This window comes from Rhodnius prolixus, unplaced genomic scaffold, assembly GCF_049639745.1.
Source record: "Rhodnius prolixus isolate KJV_2025 unplaced genomic scaffold, Rpr scaffold_6, whole genome shotgun sequence".
Classification (NCBI taxonomy): Eukaryota; Metazoa; Arthropoda; class Insecta; order Hemiptera; family Reduviidae; genus Rhodnius; species Rhodnius prolixus.
In genome coordinates, this window is record NW_027411634.1 from 23841556 (window position 1) to 23864466 (window position 22911).

Below are 22911 nucleotides of genomic sequence, written 5' to 3' on the forward strand. Positions count from 1 at the left end.
AGTTAAAGTAGGTTTCTTCAGACTGTTTATGTTTTTTCCTAGTGAATTCTAGATGTCATACATGTGTTTGGTTTTTGTTGCAGAGTAAGTTCATACTATTAATTTTGTTGAAATATTTAGATTTCTACTACAAACATGCCTTTGCCACCTGCTCTAGCAGCAAAATTAGCAAAAAGGGGTTTAGTGAATGATTCTACTTTACGGAACAGTCAAGAAAAACGTCAGAAAACAGATATTGAAGAAGAAGTAATTGCAGAAAATTATGACAATAATTATAAGTCGTCTGGGAACAATTATGGAGATGAAATTACTTCAGTACAAGTGGACAAACATTTTAAGGGTCATAGTGGTTGTCCAAATAAGTGGAACATATACCATGAGTGTTCGTCATTTTGTGCTCGCCATTGGGGTAAAGGTATTACTACACCAGACGCTAAGTATCTGAGGAAACAGGCGAGACTGCTAGCTAAATATCCGCTTCCAAATAATTGGAAGGAAGTTTACGATCCAGGTACAGGTAAACATTATTATTGGGAAATGTCTAGTGATATGGTTAGTTGGTTGCCTCCAAGTCATCCTAAAGCGAACATTACGGAATCAGCTGCAACCATAAGGGAAGAGCGTCATCTGGTAGCAACAGATGCAGATAAAAGTGGAGACGATTCAGATAGTGGAGAAGAGGAAGAAGAAGATACTGTCGCCCCAGGAACTAAAGATAAAGTCGTAGAAACTAAACGGAAAGAGTCAAGAGCTAAAAGTAAGACTAATGATCTTGATCCAATGGATCCTGCAGCATATTCTGATGCGCCTCGTGGTAAATGGTCTGATGGCTTAGAACGTGGGAATGAAGCTAAAACTGGTGCAGATGTGACAGCGTCTGGTCCGCTATATCAGATGAGGCCGTATCCGAATCCAGGAGCAGTTCTTCGGGCGAATGCTGCTACGAAACCATCAAACACCTAATTACAGTGACTTTAAATCTTTAGAAATATACATAAAAAACAACTTTTAGAAAAGTGAGTGCACACTTCACAATTAAAAATTTAATTAATTAATTCAAACTGAGAAATTCTAGTAAATAATTTTGTTTTATGGTAAAATTACTGGAATCTGTTTCTTTTAATTACGTAATATTTTTTAAAATAATAATTTGTAATTTAGACATTCTCTTCCTTTCAATTGTTACATAGTTTATCGTGGCTACGTCAAATAGAATTTTTATTTCCTAAGAACCTCTATAGTTCATTGCACTTTAATGAATAGTATTAACTAATATAAGAAAACACTGTCCGGAGACCGGAAGAGGGCTGAGATAGCTCCTGCCTCTAATGACCTTATGTTGCTTTAGAGACAAAAAAAAAATATGTGTATTGTAAACTTTTGTATGCGTTAGATGTTTATATTGTAAAATGGAATAAAGTAAATACACTATTAGTAAATATGAAAGTTGTACTCGCAAAACTTATTTTTTCTAAAACGTTTCTAGGCAAATTATTTCCTCGCTCCGTTACAGTGTTGCAAGTTTCTGCTTGTGTTTTTTGTCGACACTTAAAATGAAATTCTCATGCAAAACACTAATAGTTTTGATAAATCTGAAGAGGGTAAAAATTTTAATCCTTCAAACTTTGTAGCTTGCTGCTCTGTATTACTCTACAGCCCCTACAGTTTAGCTTCACTATCTATAATAAGGATACACTTGCAATGGCCGGCAGCTGTGAATCTTGATAATAAAATATTTCATCCTTCTAGAAGTCTTAAGCAGAGTTGGAGTTTTTATAAAGTGGAATTCAACTCTTTCGACGAACTCTCTAATCATTGATGGAAGAGGAAAATCTGCACTCGATTACGGTTAAAAAAAAAGGAAACAAATTTCGGATTCTTAGTTACATAGCAGCATACTTTTATCTAAATTAATATTAGTGTAGGAATGATTTCTTGATTGAGATGTGACTGACCTCATGATTGTTATGCATTTGAAACGATATCACCCATATGACTTTAGTTCTATCAAAGTTAGTAAAAGAGCTTCAACATATGATCTCGCATCACAAAAATTAAGAATCAGGGTAAATCAATTCTCGCATCACCAAAAATTAAGAATCAGTTAACTAGAAAATGTGCCGGATCTCTGCGTTAGAGCTCAGCACCTCAATAACTAAACGGGTTATGCTTCCTTACGTATTTATTTTAAGGAGGGAAAAAAATCACATTAGCAAAATTTATTTAGAGGCTATACAGGGATATCAAATTTACAGATGAAAAGCATTATTACTTCATAATAAAAAGTAAATGTACAATAACCAATTTTTGACAAACACTTTGGTCATCTCAAATTAATTCTCTTTAATTTTTTTTTTTTATACATACATTTTATTTTATACAATTGAACCAAAAAAAATAAATTATCTCTTTTTATTTTATTAACATAGTTCATACGAAGGTTTTTAAAATACCTTCTTTTATTGCAATGGTAGGATAGAATAAAGGAATTAAGCATTTATTAAATTTACTATAACTCATTAAGAGCTGTATTAAAAAGGGGTAAACTTAAGATTCCAAAAGTATATTTACATGCGAATGAAAAAACTTTTCAGCCTATTTTGAGATCAAAGATAATGTATTTTATTACTTCATATACAATTTATAAAAGAATTCTCAGATAATACACAATTCATACTTCCTTCTCAAAATTGTTGAGGAAAAAAAAAGATTCGATTTTGTTATTAAATGATAGTGATGTAAGATACTGTAGAAAAGTTGCCTAAGAGCTAAAAATCAAACAGTTGCAGCATGTTATCTTTGTCTTATTTGTGGTTAATTTTTTTTTTCTTTTTTATACACATAAAACCAAACTTAATTCTTGAAATAAAATTTACAAAAAGTATGAACTCAATAATCGACTTTATAGAAAAACCTGTTAAAAATGGCAACAAATTATTTTGTGAAGTGGAGTAACATTTTACTATTTTTTAAAAGTTACTAAAATCAAGAGCTTCAAAATGCAATCATTTTGGTCCTATTTGAATGTGTTATGACAATCTAAAGGCCATAATATTATACAAATAAGCAGCTTCTTCACAAAACTATTATTACAAAAAAGTAATCGCCCATTTTTTTTCAGGTCCAAATACCAGAATTAATTGGGGAGCTGAAGCTTGATATTAACATTTGTCAAAAAAATATATAGTAAACTACACTCAGGACTCGAACTGGGGTTATGCCACTTACTATTCCGCTCTCATAATTATATCCGCTTTAATTACGATAAAGAGAGATAGAGATTTTTTTTTTTCTTAAATGAATAAATGAATTTCATACAGGCGTTGAGACCGACTATGTCCAAGAGCAAGAGGTCAAATAAAGGTAGGTTTACACGGAAAAGTCAGCTTAATCTAGCAGGCATATTTTTTTTCCAATCAAAACAAATCAGATTTAAAATTGAAAACCATACGTTTTTAAACATTGAGAAGCAAATTTATGAGCTAGGAGTGTCAAGAGTAGATTAATGTCTCATTTTTACCTCACATCATATTTATAAATTTTGAACAGCAAGAGAACTACGGGTCTTTTGAGCCATGGCCTGTCCCTAATACTTCTTTAAGGTAAAAGATACAATTACACTATAAAGAAAATATGCAGTTTACACAGACAGTTCGTCCTCTGACTTCTAACAATCAAATACAGCGTATTAATGGAAAAGACAAGGTAGAAGGTACATAACTTGTCAAAAGGAGGTCCTGATTTTCTAGACTTTGGGGCCACGCGCGAATTTTAAGATGGTTAGATCTGCAGTGTTGTGAAATACGGTCACAACCGATTAGCACTCTGACAGAAGCTACGTTAAATGGATACAAATTCTGTACACAAACCTGAAGATTCAAATTGTGAAGATAGATGCCGAAAACCGATGAGAATAAAAGATTACAGAAAAATCTGTTTAAAAATAAATCTAAAATGAAGGTATTATGTAAAGAAAGATTTTCTGAGAGAAAAATGCGACAATTTTTAATAACGCTAAATTAACATTAAGTAACGGCGTTTCAAAGGTTCTGCTTTATTCTTGAATTCCACAAGAGCTTACATTTTACCTTTTAAGGCTAGCAATTAATTTGATTGAACTAAGTTCCTTTGATTGACCAATGCAGCAATATCTCTCTTCTCGTATTGATAACACAATTATCGACTTCCGGGAATACATTCTCGTCAGACCATATCCCATCTCCTTCGCAACGAGATTTTTTTTTGTTTATTTAGTAACAGATATCTGATTTTAATAGCAAGATTTTCTTATTCACCAGAACTTTGTTAATTCGTATAGCCATCACAATCGCTACTTCCTTTCCGTTTACGAATTCGTAAATAATGATTTAAGTTACAGAAGTAGCCTCCGTTTCGAATCATGTTCCAACCCTCTAACTGAATAGGACCGAGAAGGGTTAAGATTAAAAACGTCCAATTTATTTTTGTTTACGTATGTCTGTGGCAAAATTTGAATTTTGGTTTTGTTAGAGTACCGTTTTTCTATTATTATTATTTTTCTAATAATAAAATAATAACAATAATTAGTCGCTTTTGATAGAAGCAGTCGATGCGGAAAAAAATAATATAAATTTGCTTATGTAACATTTATGCTTGTGCAAGCGTTAGTCTCCTTGAATTAGTATTTTTGTCCTTTAATTTTATATTTTATTTTTGAATTTATAAAACGAACTAAAAATTTTTGTCTTATATTATACATTAAATTTAAATCTATACACATTTAAAATACTATTTATAAGGTCTTGTGTTCATTAATATATTTCAAAAACCTAAAATAGTTTCAATACTCGCAAAAGGAAAGAGATAATTTACAATTACTGTGCATAATAAAATTATAAATAACACTTCTCGCTTTAGTAAACATTACCTTTTATGTATATATTTATACCTATTTACAATTATAAAATAAAAAAAAACAAACAAAATCACACTCAATTCACTATATATATATATATATTCAAGTTTATTTTTTTTTATTTTTTAAATTTTATTTTACACATATTCAGGCATTTACAAGTATTTTATTTTTTCGAATTTTAGTAGATTTACAAAATAACTAAGAATGTCAAAAAGTATTAAAAAAAAATTGTTTTCTTTAGAAATGAACCATACATTAGCAACAATTAGATAGATAGTCCGATGAAAACAGAAAGCTTTGCTTTATAAGTGTAATTAAGAACCAAGCACATCTTAGAATAAGATCAAATCAATAGTGTAATTGTTGGAACTGTTCTTTGAACGTCACAATAATCAATTAGAAGACTTGTTTTTTTGATTGGAAAATAGTAATAAAAGTTAATTTAACGAATGCCGATTACAAAAATTAATAGTTTGTGGAATTAAAAAATATTTGTGTCGAATAAAAAAACGATTCAAATTTTAGAGTAATTTGGAATGGATCCACTAAAAAAGAAAAGATAAAAGCAAATTATTCATTTACGAGTTAAGAAATGGAAGATCCATAAACTAAGAGGCAAGAATCAATTGTTACGGATGATTGTATCAGAGCAGAATTATATGGGTCTGTGTGCGTTTTAGGAATCTTTAGATATACGAAAGTTGTTGAGCTGAAAAGAATGTTCTAATAATGTAAAACGCCGAGGGCCACATCTAGTATATTTATCATTATTACATCAAGGAGTGTAATTTTATAGGTAGGTTTTCTTTTTTTAATATTTGCAGACCTGTGTGCATTCTAGTTTAGCAGGAGAAGAGTATGTTACAACTTACCTTTTTAAAAATATGTTAAAGGAGAGAAAACTTTGCATAATCAAAGCTAAAAGGATATGTATTAGGTCGGTCATAACTGAAGGCTACCAACTATAATCATCTACAAACTTGGATTAGATTTTAATATCTTTCTAAAAACCTAGACTTCGTTTAGTGAAACAGCTATAATTTGTTAAATAAATGAATCTGAAATTGGGAAGCTGAATAACTAACGAATTCAGATCATAAATTAAACAAGGAATGAACTTTTAACCTGTCAGAAAGTTTTGGACCTCAATGGGCGGAACGCTTAATGGTCCCCACTAAAAATCTGTCTCAAACAATAATTGATAACAAAAGTTTAATTTTAGATAGTAGGTATTTTAACATTAAATGTTTAAAAAAAGGGAACACTTTTTGACCAAATATAATTTTTAAATAAAAACTTATGTTCATATGATATATAATATGATAAGTCAACTATTAAAGCGCGTAAAATATTGGTAGCACGTTTTTCCTATTTAATTAAATCAATAAATTCTCAATTTAAACTGCGTACTAAGAAAATATGAATTTGTAATCACGATTCAAACTGTTAACATTTTCTAATATATTTCCAAACGTAAATGGCAAGTCATCTAAATGTTCTTGTGGCATGTAAAATGCACAAATGAGCTTTTATTAAAAACAAACTTAAGTAATTTTAAATCGCGTTGAAATCTCTTTTTTAAGGCTTTAATTAATAAAAAAAAAGAGGAGTATTAGAATATAAGTTATACTTTACATTAATAAAAATATCACAATCCATAGCATTTTGAGCTCAAAAAAAAGAAGCTCTTTTACATTCTTTTTCGTCTTTTTTCATCCCATCCCATTTATGAAAAAAATAATAAACGTACTTTACATTTACCTTCTTCCCAGTTTTGTAAGGAAAGAATTCTTCAATTAAAATCTGTGAAGATAATACTTGAGTAATAAAAATTTAAGCGACAGCTAGAATTAACTAACATCTTTTTGAAGATATTTTTCGTTTTTTTTTTAAAGTTTAGTGTATAAATATTATTATTGAAACTAAAATTGTTAAACAATACTCCATGTAGTTGGACATATATTTATGGGATCATTTTTTTGTGTTAGCTTGTTTCTTAAAATGCAAAGAGATTCTTAGCTTTGTTTTTCTAAAAGTATTGCACAGAATAACAATTCTAATTACAACAATTAAATAAGAACACGTCCCTAACGTACTGTTTTCAGTTTCTTGATTCTGTAATTTGGTATTCCAGGTATTTATTGTTATGCCAGGTAAAGCTTATTTTATGGGAGGGCTTCTTTCTACATAACTTTTAAAAATTTAACGGATAATTAAATCAATTTTTTATTGTTTTCTTTAAAATTAATTAGTAGACCACTGGTTTAATTTTTAAATTTTTAATTATAAAATGGTGCGCGGACAGTTATATTTTAGAAATTTTTAAATAGGACGCAGCGCAAAAGGCACTGTTTATTCCTTGTACGCAGATGTCTAACCAGAATTGATGAAAAACAAGAACTAAAAATAAATAACAGTTCCTTCTGGTCGTTAATTAATAACCTCTTGCTATTACTATCTTTCTGTCGTTCTCAAAAATGTTTGACCGGCGACACCTTTTTTGTTTCTTTTTAAATAAGTAATTGCAGTCCCATCACTCGTACGCTAAAAAAATTCAAAAAACAAAAAATGAAATCAATAAAATAAAATGATTAAAATTATACTGCAAATTGTAATACTTATCTATTAACTTATCTAATCAAAAAAGGAACCCTAGTTAATATTCTATTGGTTCTTAAATTAAATTGCACTACCTTTACTATTAATAAATATATATACAAAAATAAAATTAAAATAAATAAATAATATGCAGACAAAAAAAAATTATATTTAATTTGTTGACCTACTATTTATATGATGTCTTTTTATAAATCGAAATCATTTTAGCTTTTTAAAAATTTAATAATAACAAAACAAAACTGATGCTTGAATTTCCCGAATGTCTTATGTTTTCTGCCTTCGCTAATAAGTCCGTTTTTAAGATTCTGATCAAGCAAAGTAGGGGCATCAATCCTTAATTGCTAAATAAAAATCATGATGATAGAATGTCGCGAAACAAGTAGCTGATTGTAGAGGTGAAAACCTCTAATATCTACTGAAGTTTAACCTTTTTGTTATATAAGGTGCTAGCCTTTCTAAAGGAGTGGCGGATCTAAGTTGGTTATTAGAGCGAACACGGCTGTCCAAATAGTGATCAATTGAAGTATCATATACAGTATTGCTGCAAGTTAAATGCTACAGTTCTGACAAAAATGAAATAATTGTAATAATAATTGTTATTTGAATTTTTATGAAACTTCTCATTTTAAATTGTATGCTTATTACTTCATAAACTAATAAGTTCAATAAACCAATGAAGCATAACACTGTCATCATGAAGCCCACCAAAAAGTCTAGTTATATTCACCAATTAATTATTTAATTATTTTTATATTTATAGGAATAACTCGCCAAAATAAGAAATTACAATATATAAATTTATAATACAAACATACATTTTATTATTTTTTTTTTAACTGTTTTTTATGTATAAGAAATTTGTAATAAAGCGTGTAATTCAAACAAAGAATTAAGATAGTGAAAAGTAATTCGAGTATTTAGAAAACATAAATTAGATAATACAAGAACTTTTATTAAAAAATTTAAAACCATCAATAATTGTCAATGGGCATATTAAATTGTTAACTTACGCAACATGTGGTGTGGAGTTCCATCAGGCGGCGCACAATTTAGAAAATCCCATATTAGTATTGTATCATCATGCGATGAAGACACTATTTGGAATTCATCAAATTGCAGTCTAAAAACTCGTCCAGTATGTTCCTTTAATGTTACATGAAATTAGTTACGATTAATTTTATGGTTATATACAATTAAAATAAACATTTTTTAAAGCCCACAAACTCTTTTTATATAACATATGTAAAAAGTAAGTAAAGTAAAGTAATCGCCTATTTTTTCAGGCGGGGCTTAACGTCCAACTACCAAATAGGTGTCGTGGACGGAGGCGACTAGCAAACATACTTTACTGTAAATTTCTTTTATTAACCATTAAATAAAATCCAAGGCCTAAGACCGGGAATCGAACCCAGTACCACAATGCATAATAGCTTTGCAGGTCTCGCCTCTTAACCGCTCGGCTACCGTGGCGCCTTATAACATATGTATATTGCAATAATGTATAAAATAACATTAAAAACTTACTACTAAAGTCCTTAAGCACAAACTGTTAGCTGGTGCTCTTGGATCTAAAGCTGCTACTAAATTCCACACTTTAATTTTTCTGAAAACATTATTAAATTAGTGTAAATTACACCCTAATAAGGTTAAACTAACTTTAAATAGAAGTTGGAATAATTCTTAGAAAAAGAGTTTATTTTGGCTTCTATACACCCTAAAAGGCTCCATTGCAAGGGTACTCCTAGCAAAAATACTTCTAGTTAGGTTGGCACCGGGATGATTCTCACAGCTCTACTCATAACTGCAGTGATAAAACTTGTAAACACTAACCACAATAAGATACAGTTTGGAAGTCGCACTGTTTCCAACAAATATGAGGTAGCCTTTTTAACCTTCTTTGGGTGCGTTCCACTAAGCGATCACAACGTCCACGCTCACGACCGCGGTTTTGCCCGTTCCACTTGCTTGCGAGCGTTGCGATCGAAAACCCAAGTGGAATGGACTGTGGGCATTTTAACCGTTCTTGTAAATATTACAAATGGCGACCTCGAAAATGTCAGAAGCTTGAAGAGGTTATTTTTTAATTTTAACCCCGTTTATAAGCAGTTATAATAAACTATTAATTATTGGTAAAGTTGACTTATCGCTGGCTCAATATTACAAAGTTGTATGATGAAACATATTTAATAATCTAAATAAGGCGAAATGGGGATTATTCAGTTTTGTTTTTTAGTTTACACATTAGTTAGTAACAGTTACTCAATTTTGCAGCGCTAACTTATCTAAAAATAGTAGAATAAAAGTTAAAAATTTGATTTTCTTTAAACGTGCCTCTGGTCACATAGAACCTTGTAATATTTGAGCCAGCGTTATATTAAAAATATATACATCTATAATTCAATTTTTTATATTACATTTAAGTGGAGTATTTTTAAAATTTACGTTTAAATAAAATTAAAATGTCTTTTGTGGCAACAGTTGGATATTTGTTGATAATGCTTTAGAAAGTTCTTTATCTAGTTCCGATGAAGAGTGGAATGCAATTTTACAAAATCGCAATGATGAAAAGCGAAAACTTAGGCCACGTATTGTTAGCTGTTAGTTTTATTGATCTTTATTCAGATGAAGAATTTAAAAGTTATTTCAGGTAAATGATTTTGTGTTATTCAGTGATTTAGTATGCAAAGGGATAAGCAATTATTTATTTATTTTAGACTTTCGAGAAACACATTCTATTATTTACATGAAATAATACTTTCATTTACAAGAGATAATTTTTTTGGTCGCCATATTTTGTTTTAAAAATTGCGCCATATTTCTGAACGCCCACTTCGACCCAGCTCTATAGATGGGGCGTTAAGGGCTTCGCATGAGCGAAAATAGTGACGTTTTCGCCACGACCACAACGACCGCGGTCGCCAAGTGGAACGCCTGAAGGTATGTTTTGATCGTTGTGGTCGCTTAGTGGAACGCACCCTTTGTAACCTTCTTAGTAAAATAATGAAGGGATCATATTTCATATTTCACGGCACCAACAACCCAATAAGCAACGGACCTCAAGTCCCAAGACATTTATCAGAGGCAGTACTAAAGAGACTAGGCTCTACCCTCACATATGTTGACTAAATCAAATAATTCATTATACATTTTTAAAAAATATTATAATTCCTTTCATAATGTAACAACAACAATAACATGCTAACATTATTCAGTCGCATTATGAAAAATTATACGTATTGTAAATGCTCATTTAAAACATAGAAAAGCAAAACATTTATGTAAGTGGGAGATTTTTTTTAGTAAGAATAAATTAATTAAGTTAGATAGCAAGCAAAATAATGATTTTAACGAATATTTTACAATAATACGAAATGTAGCGGTTGATACAGAATTCCGCCTTAATCAAATTACAATTAACGATAAACAGAGGTGAACGGAAATAATGATTAAAAATTTAAATAAGAAACATTAGACTACAAAACTAACCCATCATAAGCACCAGAAACTATTCGCTTGCTGTCAAATCTGATGCATCTGACCAGTTCTTCATGACCTTCCAGTACCCTAAGGCAAGCTCCACATTCAATATCCCATAACCTGTAAAATAAAATACAGTAATTTATAATTATAAAATATCAAAATTTTACGGTATTTTTTGAAAAGCAATAATCACAGTTAATATGGAGCTAGACAGTTGAGACAGGGTGGCGTATCTATGGCACATGTATCTCACGCTGGCACATAGAAAAATTTCATAGCTCTTTTATCATTTTAGTAAATTAGTAATTTTTTATATAATGAATTAGTATCACCAAATTAAAATTACTATTTACACGTAAAATTAAAAAATAAGAAACGCAGTTGATTGCTTAAGTGCGATTTGAGGGCAAAATTTTATTAACATAAAGGAAATATAGTTTATTGAATATTGAATAAATCGCTATACAAATTTACACTCTAGTGCTCTTGAGGTTACATACTTAAATAATGTTCGAAAAATCAACACATGTAATATGCAATTATTATATTTATCTAACCATATCTTTATACTGGAAGAATATTTAATATTTCTATTAAAGTTACGTTATATACCTTTTTAATCACTTTATTACCATCAATAGTTTACGAGGGTCGTTTGAAAAGTCCGCGCAAAGTCAGAGAGATAGCACCACTGGCGCGTATCGAGGTTATGTTTAGTTAGTAGCATCTCTTGGAGGAACACTCACCAAGTTTCAGCCAGATCGGTCTATTTCTTTGTGTTTGGCATTCGTTTGAATCGAGGAAGTCGAGTGATTTTCAAAAAATGGACGAAGAAGAATTTCGTGTGTTGATTAAACACTACTTTATGAAAGGCAAAACGCCTCAGGAGACTAAAGAGAAGCTTGATAAAATTTATGGTGACTCTGCACCTTCGATTAGAAAAGTTTATAAGTGATTTCAAAATTTTCGGAGTGGCCATATGGGCACAAGTGACGCTGAACGTTCTGGACGCCCTATTGAGGTTACTACTCCAGAAATCATTGATAAAATCCATGATATGGTGATGGATGACAGAAGAGTGAAGGTGCGTGAGATTGCTAGTGCTGTGGGCATCTCGAATGAACGGGTACATAATATTTTGCATCAACATTTGGACATGACAAAGCTATCCGCAAAATGGGTGCCGCGATTGCTCACGCTTGACCAAAAACGAAATCGTGTGAAGTGCTGCAAGGACGGTTTGCAGCTGTTCCAGAAGAATCCGCAGGACTTTAAGCGTCGTTTCGTCACTGTGGATGAAACATGGATACATCACTACACTAGAACAATCTAAACAATGGGTTACCAAGGGGGAATCTGCGCCAAAAAAGGCGAAGACCGTTCCTTCGGCCGGAAAGATTATGGCGACTGTCTTTTGGGATTCGCAAGGAATAATCCTCATCGACTATCTGGAAAAGAGTAAAACTATTACAGGTGCATATTATTCATCGTTATTGGACCGTTTGAAAACCGAGCTGCAAGAAAAACGCCCACGATTGGCCCACAAAAAACCCTTTTCCATCACGACAACGCACCAGCTCACACCTCAACAGTTGTGGTCGCAAAATTAATGGAAATAGGGTTCCAACTCGTTTCACATCCCCCCTATTCTCCAGACTTGGCTCCCTCGGACTACTATTTGTTCCCCAATATGAAGAAATGGCTGGCGGGAAAAAGATTTTATTCAAACGAGGAGGTGATTGCAGAAACGAATGGCTATTTTTCAGACTTGGACAAATCCTATTATTCGGAAGGGATCAACAAACTAGAGCAGCGTTGGACGAAGTGTATAAGCCTAAAAGGAGACTATGTTGAAAAATAAAAAAGGTTTACCCCAAAAAATTAAGTAGTTTTTATTTTTGCACGGACTTCTCAAACGACCCTCGTATATATTTAAAACCATATCAAGATAAAATATTAATTTAATAATTTAATTACTTATTTTTTCTTTCCTCATAATTTTGTAATCATTATTCGTTGCAAAATTTACCATTAATTTGAAAATTGATACAAAAATTTAACACACGGACACCTTTGACGCCTTTAGTTTAGACAAAAGCAGACATTTCCATGAAGCTGTAAGTAAAAAAAAAGATAGAATAATACAAAAAAAAACCTTTAATTACCACAACCACTTTTTCCATTGTTTACTCCGTTTTAGATTATTTCACTATAAACTATTTAAAGTACACCTAAACCTTCTCTCAGTGTCTCAACTTGACAAAAAAGAAAGAATGGAAACTCAGAAAAACGTTGATCTCTGGCGGAATAAATAAAAGATCTTTGTGACCCTATTCTTTAATAACTATTTCTATTTTCATAATTTATTTAAAAATCTATTAGCCTATAAAGGAAATATGTATGACTGCTTCTGTAATCAGGGTTAAAGCAATGACATACCACTCTCTTCAACTGTCTTCCATTATAACCAACTGTGTCAGTGATTTGCACTTAATGAATAATAGTATATACCTAATAGTGTTATCTGAAGAGCCGCTAACTACCAGGCGATCTCTGTACTGAAGACACGCAATGCCTCTTTTATGTCCACTAAGAGTCCTTACAAATTCACATGATGCAGTATTCCAAACCTTGATAGTCCTATCACCACTAGCGGATACAATATATTTTTCATCAAAATCTACAACATTAACAGCTGCTCGATGGCCTACTAATACTCGGCGCAATGTGATCTCTGTTGAAGAATACATATCCCATACAGCTATCGAACGATCCTGGGAGAAAAAAAATAAATAAATAACATAAGGAAAGCAATTTTTCCACATGAAGCGAAATTTCTAGCTGAAATTATCTGGGCTATATCAACTTAGTTTAAATCACTTTTATTTCTTTAATTCTATCAAATTCGTACTTTTCTCCCTTCACCAAAGTTAGTTTCATCAAGTTCAAATAGATAGAAATTTAAAATGCAACTTTGCCAAGGGAAGTCTTTTGATTGAGAAAAATAAATTACACAAGATATTCAAAATCAAAGAAAAGTATGCTGTGAGGTTTAAAAACTAAACTTAATTTTTCAAAAAAAAAAATACTTTTTATGAACGTTAAATCAAGTATCTGACCTTAGAACAGGTGACCATCATTCCATTCGAGAACCTCAGATGTAATACAGCTTCACAGTGATGTAATAATGTATTAACCATTTCACCAGTGATAACATCCCAAACTCGTACTGTGCTATCACTTGAACCACTGATTATTACCTGCAAATTCAATTTGTTAAAAAACTATACAATTATCAGAAGTATAAATAAAAAGAAAGCATAAAATGAGCAATTTTTCTCAATAACCTATTAGAATTGGTCAGGATATTGTACATATTTATCTTTGTTTTTTTATTTTTCGTCTCAAATGAGTATAGAACCTACCTATTCATATTATAACCATACTTGTTAATTCAAACTGATATTATCTGCACATATATTTTTTCTTAAATATTGAAAAGTATATCCGAAGTTTTAATAATTAATTTACTAACCTTATCGTCATACTGTAAACATAATACGGAACCAGTATGTCCAGTAAGCACTTTAACACATTGTAAACTACATCGATCCCATATTTTTATAGTATTATCTCTTAAACCAGATACTATTTTGTGATCATCGTATTGTAAACAATATACACCCTTAGAATTCTCTGACCTACAATTTATACGTTGAAGATTATGCCGGCCCAATCGCCAATTATTTTCTATACTCTGCAACACAAAATGTTTTACTTCGGTCAATTAAATTCAAAATTAATGTATAATCAGAATGAAGACAAAAGGTCAAGGACATAAACTTATGAAATCATAAATAAAGTGGTGTGCTTAAATAGAATTGAAGTTCTTGGCTAAATTGTTGCCGCTTTCGTTGCAGAAAGCAAATATCGAATAGACAAAAAAATTGCTTATTATAAATAGTAATCATTTTTATTTTTTCGAACACAAACATAATAAAAAAGTACACAGATAAAATAGAGTTAAATAACCATCTACAAAAGAAAAAGATTTTCTAGCAGCTAAGGTCTGAAAACAAATGAAGACAAAAATCCTTAGAGAAAATATGCAAGAAAAGCTTATAACGTTTTAGACCAAGTAATAAATTACGAAACTGTTCTCCGAAAAGTGACTTCTACAAATGATTTTAGTAGAATAATGCTGAATATTACATTTAATTTAAGTTCTCTACCAAATTACCAATACCCGCTGAAAAATAAGGTTTGCAGTAAGCTTAAAAGAGTGCACTGCTAAAGTGTGAGGTTTCAAAAGATTTTCTCGAAATAGACTAAAAAATTTTTTTTTTAAACTTTGCACTCATGATGGTCAATTTTAATTTGAAACATTTTCTTAGAAAAAATCGATTAAGGCAAGCGTCTAAAAAGCTATTTAGGTATAATGTACTTTTTAGTGTAAAACATATTACAAAGGAGGAATAAATGCGTAGTTAAAATTATGAGATCCACGTAACTGAAGTCATAATTCACTTTTAAGAGACTTTCTTTGTAGATGGCGCCAAAGGTTTTTCTTAAACTGTTTATCCTCACTGATAGAATACAAGTTTTATTAGATTAAGTGACTCATGGAAAATGGGTGGGTATTATTCTTTCTATAATACCATTTCAGAATAATGTACAGTTCACAAGTTTTTTTTATTGTAAATAAGTGTACAAATGACTTTCTAAAATTAGGTGTAACAGAAAATCCCACTTTACCACTTCCACAGTAAAGTACCACTGTATTGAATAGAATTTCCAACATTTCTGGGACATTTTTCGAATAATCCTGTACGATTTTCTATTATTTATTATTATTATTCTCTTATTTATTAATAATTCGGTAAGAAGGTTATTTTAGGTATTTTGAATGTGTTAAAATATTCCTGTACACAAAACTGTAAGGAGAGTCTTACATTATTTGAACGTTACTCAATAAATGTATTGATGTTAGAGATGTATGCACTTCAATATATAATTAGCTAAAACTGTGCAGATATATGTCAAGATAATATGTGCACATCACAATGCCCAAATGGATAATGCCCTAAAAAATAAATAAATAAAAATAAAAACAATGTAATAAAGGGAACCATCAAACATAAAAACTTTTGCCGACAATTCAAATCAAGTGACAAATACTTTCAGGGCTCTTTCACCTTTCAAAAGCACTACAGTAATGTAGCTAACAACCAGTTGCTCGCGAATAGTTCGGAAAAGGAACTTCCACGTTGGCCTTTGAATCAACGGTTCTTCAAGAACCGTAGGTTAATCAATAAGTTAATTTCTGTTGTACAGTGCTTTCATTATGGCGTCCCAAACAGTATTAATTTTCGCAGCTGTCTCAGCAGTGCTTTGTCTATATAGTTTGAAACAGGAAAATAGAAAATGGTCCGAAATTACTTCCACGACTTGTCACAATGGTTTTGTAAGAATGTAGAAACATTAAAGGTTAAATAAAAAATAATAATGTATTCTTTAAGGTAGGGATTAGCTCAGTTTTAAGCGTATACTGGGATTGCAACGCAAAGATCCCGTGTTCGACTCCCAACTGTTGGTCCTTAGATTTTCTCTTCCTAGGAGCTTTTTACAGCTTAATGTCCGGTGAAGGACAATATCTGTTACGACAGCACACTGTCCAGAAGCCGGTAGTGCACTGAAAAAAGCTGCGGGCGCAAATGATCTCAGATGTTGACGCGCCTTAGAAAAAAGAAAAAGAAAAAGTGCATTCTTAAAAAGCAGAAAATTTGCTATAAGATAGTATACAAATAACCCATTACAAATTAAAATTAAAATAAAATGTAAAAACTTCTAAAACTTTACTTTAAACTTAATACATATATCACTTAATAACTAGGAAATTACTAATGGTTGAAGTACAAAAATTGGAAACTTTATTCTATCGGTGGTTTGATTTATTCGCAGCTATTAATTTATTACAAATTTTAAGTCCATTTTTATCAATAAGTCCATAAGACTTTCCATAAAAAAATAGTGTACTAATTGTTTTACTTTAAACGTATCCTTGAGTCATAAAATTATTTATAATTACGTTTTTCATTTAGAAATTTTATAGTTTTTATGCAGGTAATAGGCTAGATATTTTTAAAAATAATAGTTCATCTTCCTAGGATGGGATAAAATTCTTTATTGTTTTCGTTCCCTAAGGCAAGACATCTTCAATATACAAAAAAAATTACAAGCACAAAAAAAATGTTTAAATTGACCTGTCTGTGAGTTACCAAAGGTTAGGTCGCAGAAGGGAATCTGGCTAAAGCAACCTATTAAAATAATATATATCATAAGTTTAGTTTAAGATTGACTACGAATAGTTCATCTATTGGAATGTAACCTACACTTACAAATTACGTTGTGTTCTAAACGTGAATATTTTCTGCTTCTTATAAATGCTATTATTTGAAAAACCTATGTTAAAATTGCCACAATTTATCCTAAAAAAGGTCACATTTAAAGAGGATTCACTGAACAACAAAAAGTAAGAAATACAACGTTAAGAACTAATTAAATACAATATTTATCTATTTGACCTCTCAAGGTTACAATTTGCAGAGTTAAAATTTTTATTTAAGGCAATGTCACACAACATCTAAGGTTATTCACGTCCGGAGCTAAGGGCCAGCAGCTGTAATCGGACCTTGATCTCCGTGTTGGAAACCAGCACTCGCTAATCACTCAGCCTTCCCTTATAAATTATTATTTTATAGATATTTTATAAGAATAAAAAATTAAAAAAAAAAATGTCCGATCATATACCAGGTGACAATCATATTTCAATTACCTAATTTTGATTTAACTAAATTTCAATCTGATTTTCCACCATATCCAGGAAAATAATTTATGAAAATTTTCCATTAAAAAAGAAAATTAATAATACAGCTAGTGTTTTTAAGTTAACTCCCACAAATACATTTAAAATTCTTGCACAACGTTTTTATTTAAGATAACAATTCGAACATTTATCTGCTTTACCTTAATAAAATCTTTGAAAAACCTATTTTACACTATCAAGTTTTAAAATTACAAAAAAAAATAAAAAATTAACAAAACTGCGTCCAGGTACCTGTTCAGCGAGGACTCCATCCTGACATTAAATAATTCATCCTAACACATCCTCACATTCGTTTAAAAAAGAAAAAAAACGTTAGCTAATTGGCTCGAAGAATAAATATTGCATTGCAATAAATGTAAATTAATTTCTTTATCTAACTATACGTTTACTGCACTTTCTTTGTGATTACAAAAAATAAATAATAAATAAAAATTGTTATTTCGAACTTTTGTTATTCCCTAAAACTAGTTTATCTGGTCCTATGCTTTCTTAACATCCTGTTTATTTTCTTTAGAATGGCCTAAAAATTTATGTTCCTCAAATATTGCACTGCCTGTATGTAAAAATTTGAACATTACTTGATTTAAATGTAAATGTCTATTCTAAATTTTTCCAAATAAAAATAAATAATATAAAAAATAACCTAAATATTTTTAGTATTTTTTAGGCATTTTTTATGGTGTTAATAATAACTTAAAACTAACATGAAAGGAATTTAAAACTATAAGGCCTACAACTAAAATTACCAACAATACTGTAATATACTAAAAATAACTCGAATATAGTAAAGGATTTGAAAAAAAAGTAATATGCAAATAAAATTAATGCTATTAAAATATATACATAAATTTGTGGATATTCTTGAACTTATTAATTCTTAAACAGTTCTGAATTATATAACATAATAATCTAATAAAAAAATTTGAAATGTAATTACCTCAATATCTGCAATAATTTTTGGAAAGAGAGACCTATAAAATTTGTGATTAGGATGTGTTTTGCCAGGTTTTGGTTTAAATAAATACTGTATCCTAAAAAAAAAAAAAAAAAAAATAATAATAATAAAATAAAATAAACAAGATATCAAAATTGTAGAGTAATGTTAATCTTTTTCGATTACTGACTGATCCATTCAAAAAAGAGAAATTATCGCCAATTTCAATCATCAGTTTACTTTTTTTTGGCTTTTTGTTTTTTAAAACCCACAACTGTTAACTTTTGAGGCTAACACAGTTTTTATAACGGCTATTATGTAAACAAACGTAAAACTACAGTTTAAATTATATAATCGAAACTTATTCAAGTGTTAATCAATGAGAAATACGCCCTATAGATAATCTAGTCTCTAGATCGAAAGCTTCGTAAAAAATAAATAAAATCTAGAACTAAAATTGGCAATGAATTCTCTTTATTAAACTATAACTCCAATTAACACATTGCAAAAATAAATAAATAAATAGATATATTATATGTATGTATATATTGGCGAGAGGAGAGATATTTAATTAACTCGAAGACAAACTTCTTCTCTTGTAATTACAAATATTTGCTACTTCTTAGAACGTTTTTTATTTTTTCAATTAACAACTGAAGTCACTGCCACGAGGGACCTTCTCAATGTCCTAACAATCTTCGTTTAGAAACAACACTGACCTTACTGGAAGTGAACTATAGCAGGCTCTTTAGTCAAAAAAACATAGAGGCATCCAAAACTCCTCTTTCTGATTTCTAAATCCTCTCCTCTTTAGTAGCTGATTATTTATTTACGGTGCAAATATATAATAATATTTTTTTAATTACCAAGTTCTCCTTTCGGCAAGTCCGCGCCAAAGAGAGTCCGTCCTAACTTTTCTTTCAATTAATTTCTTCCAGAGCATACCTTCTGATATAACTCTGTGCCATTCTTTACAGACAAGTTGTGCTGAACACAGTGAATCAGCATACAGGTACGAGAGAATATTTTCAGCTACATGATCAAGCCCCTTCTCTGAATGCAAATAATAACAATAAAAAAAATCAATAATGATATTTAATAAATATTCACAATAATATACATGTTAGCAATATGACAAAATTTACTGTGAATAACTAAAAACTATTTAATGAAATTTTTCACAAATGATTGAACGTTTTCTTAAAAACTTAAATTTAATGGTAACTCTTTAAATTCCCATAAGGTTAATCTTACAATGATATCGCTCCTAGTCCAGAACTCTGATCAATTATTCCCAAAATATGACAAATAAATACTGTACGTACACAATAATAATATATATAATATAAGTTCAATATGCTTGAAATAAGCTAAGAAAGTGTCATTATTTCCTTACAACTAATCGCAATCTAAATTAAAAATAAAAATAAATAACGAGACTACCTTTCCAAAAATGGAACTTCGAGAATGGATTTCACAGAAGAATAAAAGTCTTTGAGGTTACTGGACTTGATAGAACTTTTGGTCATAGTCCCCAAGAGGACTTTTTTTAGTTCTAAGGTTAAACTTTATAATCGTTCCCGAAACCCTGGTTTATGAGTTTGAAAGAAAGGAAGTTTTGGTTCTTCTTGTTAGGAAAAAGCAGATAGGGCAAATAACCAGACAACACTACGATCAGGAAATGATTTTAATGTTTAACCCAGAGCTTTTCAAATATAATACGATCGCGTGATATATATAAACAAAATAAAAAGTAATTACAATATTCTATCGTTTAAAAGAAACGAAAGCAGAAGATTTAAACTTTAGATCACATAATTTTTATCTGTTACAACAAAACTTCAAATGGATAATGAATGATACTTACTTGGTAGTAGGGAAATAAAATCCCTCTGAAGCATAGGTTTCAGGAATGAATTGATATGACCGTGCTGATAATGGCACATCCGCGATAACAGCTGCTGTACGAATTCTATCTGGTGGTTTTCGTTCCATCTTTCGAAATATTTGATACATATTTCTTTTTCCGTATTAAACTGCGAATTCTCCTTTTTAGTATTGTTACCAGATGTACATTTATCGTATAATATTGTCATCCCTCCAATCTAAGAACACATTTCCACTAGTTAATAAACATGCTACATACCAAAATGAAAAATGAATTAATATAAATAAACTTACATTTAACCTAAGAAGAACCCACAAAATTATATAAAAGTAACGGAATAAAGATGGTTACAAATATTATTCCGAAAAAGGATTTTCTAATACCATCACTTATCAATAACAATATTTTTTTTTAAGAAGATTTGTTTTTACCAATTCTAAGGTAGAGAGCGTTACTACCAAAAAAAAAAAAGCAAGAAAGGGAGGGAGGTCGTCAGGAAGGGAAAGTAACTGTAAGTGGCACTTTTTTTTATCTAAGCCAATTAACAAAACAGTTACCAGCAGTATTTTTTTTTTGTCGTCTAATAAAACAAATACGACAAGTTCAATACCTTCCTTTATTTTAACTGGACTTCATCAAATAGTTGCAAAATCAGGCGCAATATTTTAGGATAAATTTAGTAATCAAGTAAATATTAAACATCATACTGTAGGTTGTTTCATTAAAAACATTTTATTATAATAAAATAAGTATTTATTGAAATGTGTAGGTATCTTGTTTGCATGAATAATAGGAAAGATATTATTCATACTTTTTTTAAAAAAAACACTAACTTATTCCCATATTTTTCCAACGAACGTTCATGTTATTTATTTTTCTGCAGAATTGAAATTGTTAAACAAAAACTAGAATGCTTTTTAAGTAGAAATCCACATGATTCAAAATTTCCTGCCAAAGCAAAACTTAATAGTATTCACGATCTTTAATTGTCTATTTTAATTTTTCTTTTAATAATGAAATTTTGAACTGCTTCATTTTTCTATTTTACTTATATTTTAAATTCGCTAAGAAATTGTAGAAATTATATTAAGGCCTAAAAAAAAAAAAAATATGTTGGCAGAAGTTACCTCTATCACAGTTTTACGAAAGTCGATGAGAACATTGCCTACAAATCATTTCACGCCAGGAAGTACAAATTTGTCAAATATTTAAAAAAATATATTAAAATCGATGAACTATGCGAAATATAATTAATGTATCGACAGATCAGATATTTGAAATTGCTATGTCACTACGTTAGTATTGAGTAAGGAAATCCTAATCATCCTACATATGTGCAAATTTAATATTTACTTACACTAAAGAATAAAATAATTTTAATATTATTTCATCAGTTGTATAGAGCTAGCTTCACAATTGTGCCAATCTTAAAATGGTGGATTATAAGAAATATAGGCTATGGAAGTACCACCTTATTCATCTACAGACCTTGGTCCACAATGACCTACCTGTGAATTATTTAAACCATCATCTAACACATTTTCAGTTTCCATATTAATCATAATCTCACAAAATAAGTCATAAACACTTATAATAAAATTAAGGTCACTATAAACACAAAGAAAGTCAATACCACTCAGTACCCACACAGATTAAAATGACGTCATTTTCGATTACAGCTCTCCCAAAGGCATTCGAACGAAGTTTTAAAGGCTGGCTGCCAGTGCCACCACCACCATGTTTGCCCACCATAAGCAAGCAGCCACATTTAACACTTTTACGATCAGCATAAATTAAAATCAAATAACCATTTTATTTCAATGAAAATTTTAGACCGCTTATACCAAATGTGCACCACTCTTTCTTTAAATGGACAAAAAAATCTCGTGTTCTCGGAGTGAAGAACTAAAGTTTACTGTTATAAATAATATTACAAAAGGAGTAATAGTATAAATAAGAAAAAGCATCACGAAAAAAAATTAAGAACCTATTTTGCCCTCTCGCTATTTTTTAGTTGTTTCTCAGTCAGAATCATTTTCTTTATGCAATACTTGCAGTTAAGGAGTAACTCAATTGAAGCCAAATCTATTATGTAAATATTCATTAAAAATGTTCTTTAAAATAAGCTTTTCTTATTAATTCTCGCATTTGGCTTTGGCTAAAGCTTTTTTCAGAAATATTTATTGCATACTCTGCAAGATTGTGAA

General features: G+C 30.2%; 2 protein-coding genes across 4 annotated transcripts; one reads left to right on the top strand and one right to left on the bottom strand.

Annotated features, from left to right (window-relative positions):
* Nucleotides 1-135: 135 nt before the first annotated feature.
* PQBP1 (poly-glutamine tract binding protein 1) lies at nt 136-1446 on the top strand. The gene has a single exon (XM_074139842.1). It carries the CDS (start codon nt 136-138, stop codon nt 961-963), a length of 828 nt encoding a protein of 275 aa, XP_073995943.1. The 3' UTR covers nt 964-1446.
* Nucleotides 1447-2598: 1152 nt separating this feature from the next.
* Nucleotides 2599-22402, bottom strand: slmb (beta-transducin repeat containing E3 ubiquitin protein ligase slmb). Of its 3 annotated transcripts, none has more exons than XM_074139827.1 (11): nt 22213-22402; nt 20684-20921; nt 19683-19869; nt 18820-18913; nt 14532-14753; nt 14116-14256; nt 13508-13770; nt 11003-11113; nt 9041-9119; nt 8527-8659; nt 2599-7441 (listed from the first exon to the last, which is right to left on the bottom strand). In XM_074139827.1, exons 1-11 carry the CDS (start codon nt 22264-22266, stop codon nt 7431-7433), a joined length of 1533 nt encoding a protein of 510 aa, XP_073995928.1. In that variant the 5' UTR covers nt 22267-22402; the 3' UTR covers nt 2599-7430. The 3 variants fall into 3 exon arrangements, with proteins under 3 accessions (XP_073995928.1, XP_073995930.1, XP_073995929.1); XM_074139829.1 differs by having other exon boundaries at nt 22062-22377; XM_074139828.1 differs by lacking the exon at nt 22213-22402 and adding an exon at nt 21832-22009.
* Between the last annotated feature and the right edge of the window lie 509 nt (nt 22403-22911).

Excerpts from the sequence above, each read along its gene's own strand:
- PQBP1 (XM_074139842.1), top strand. The coding sequence starts at position 136 with ATGCCTTTGCCACCTGCTCTAGCAGCAAAATTAGCAAAAAGGGGTTTA.
- slmb (XM_074139827.1), bottom strand. The coding sequence starts at position 22,266 with ATGATTAATATGGAAACTGAAAATGTGTTAGATGATGGTTTAAATAAT. Across the intron at positions 18,914-19,682 it reads CTTGCCGAAAGGAGAACTTG|GATACAGTATTTATTTAAAC; the intron begins GTAATTAAAAAA and ends TTTTTTTTTTAG. Across the intron at positions 8,660-9,040 it reads TGTGCTTAAGGACTTTAGTA|GAACATACTGGACGAGTTTT; the intron begins GTAAGTTTTTAA and ends GTAACATTAAAG.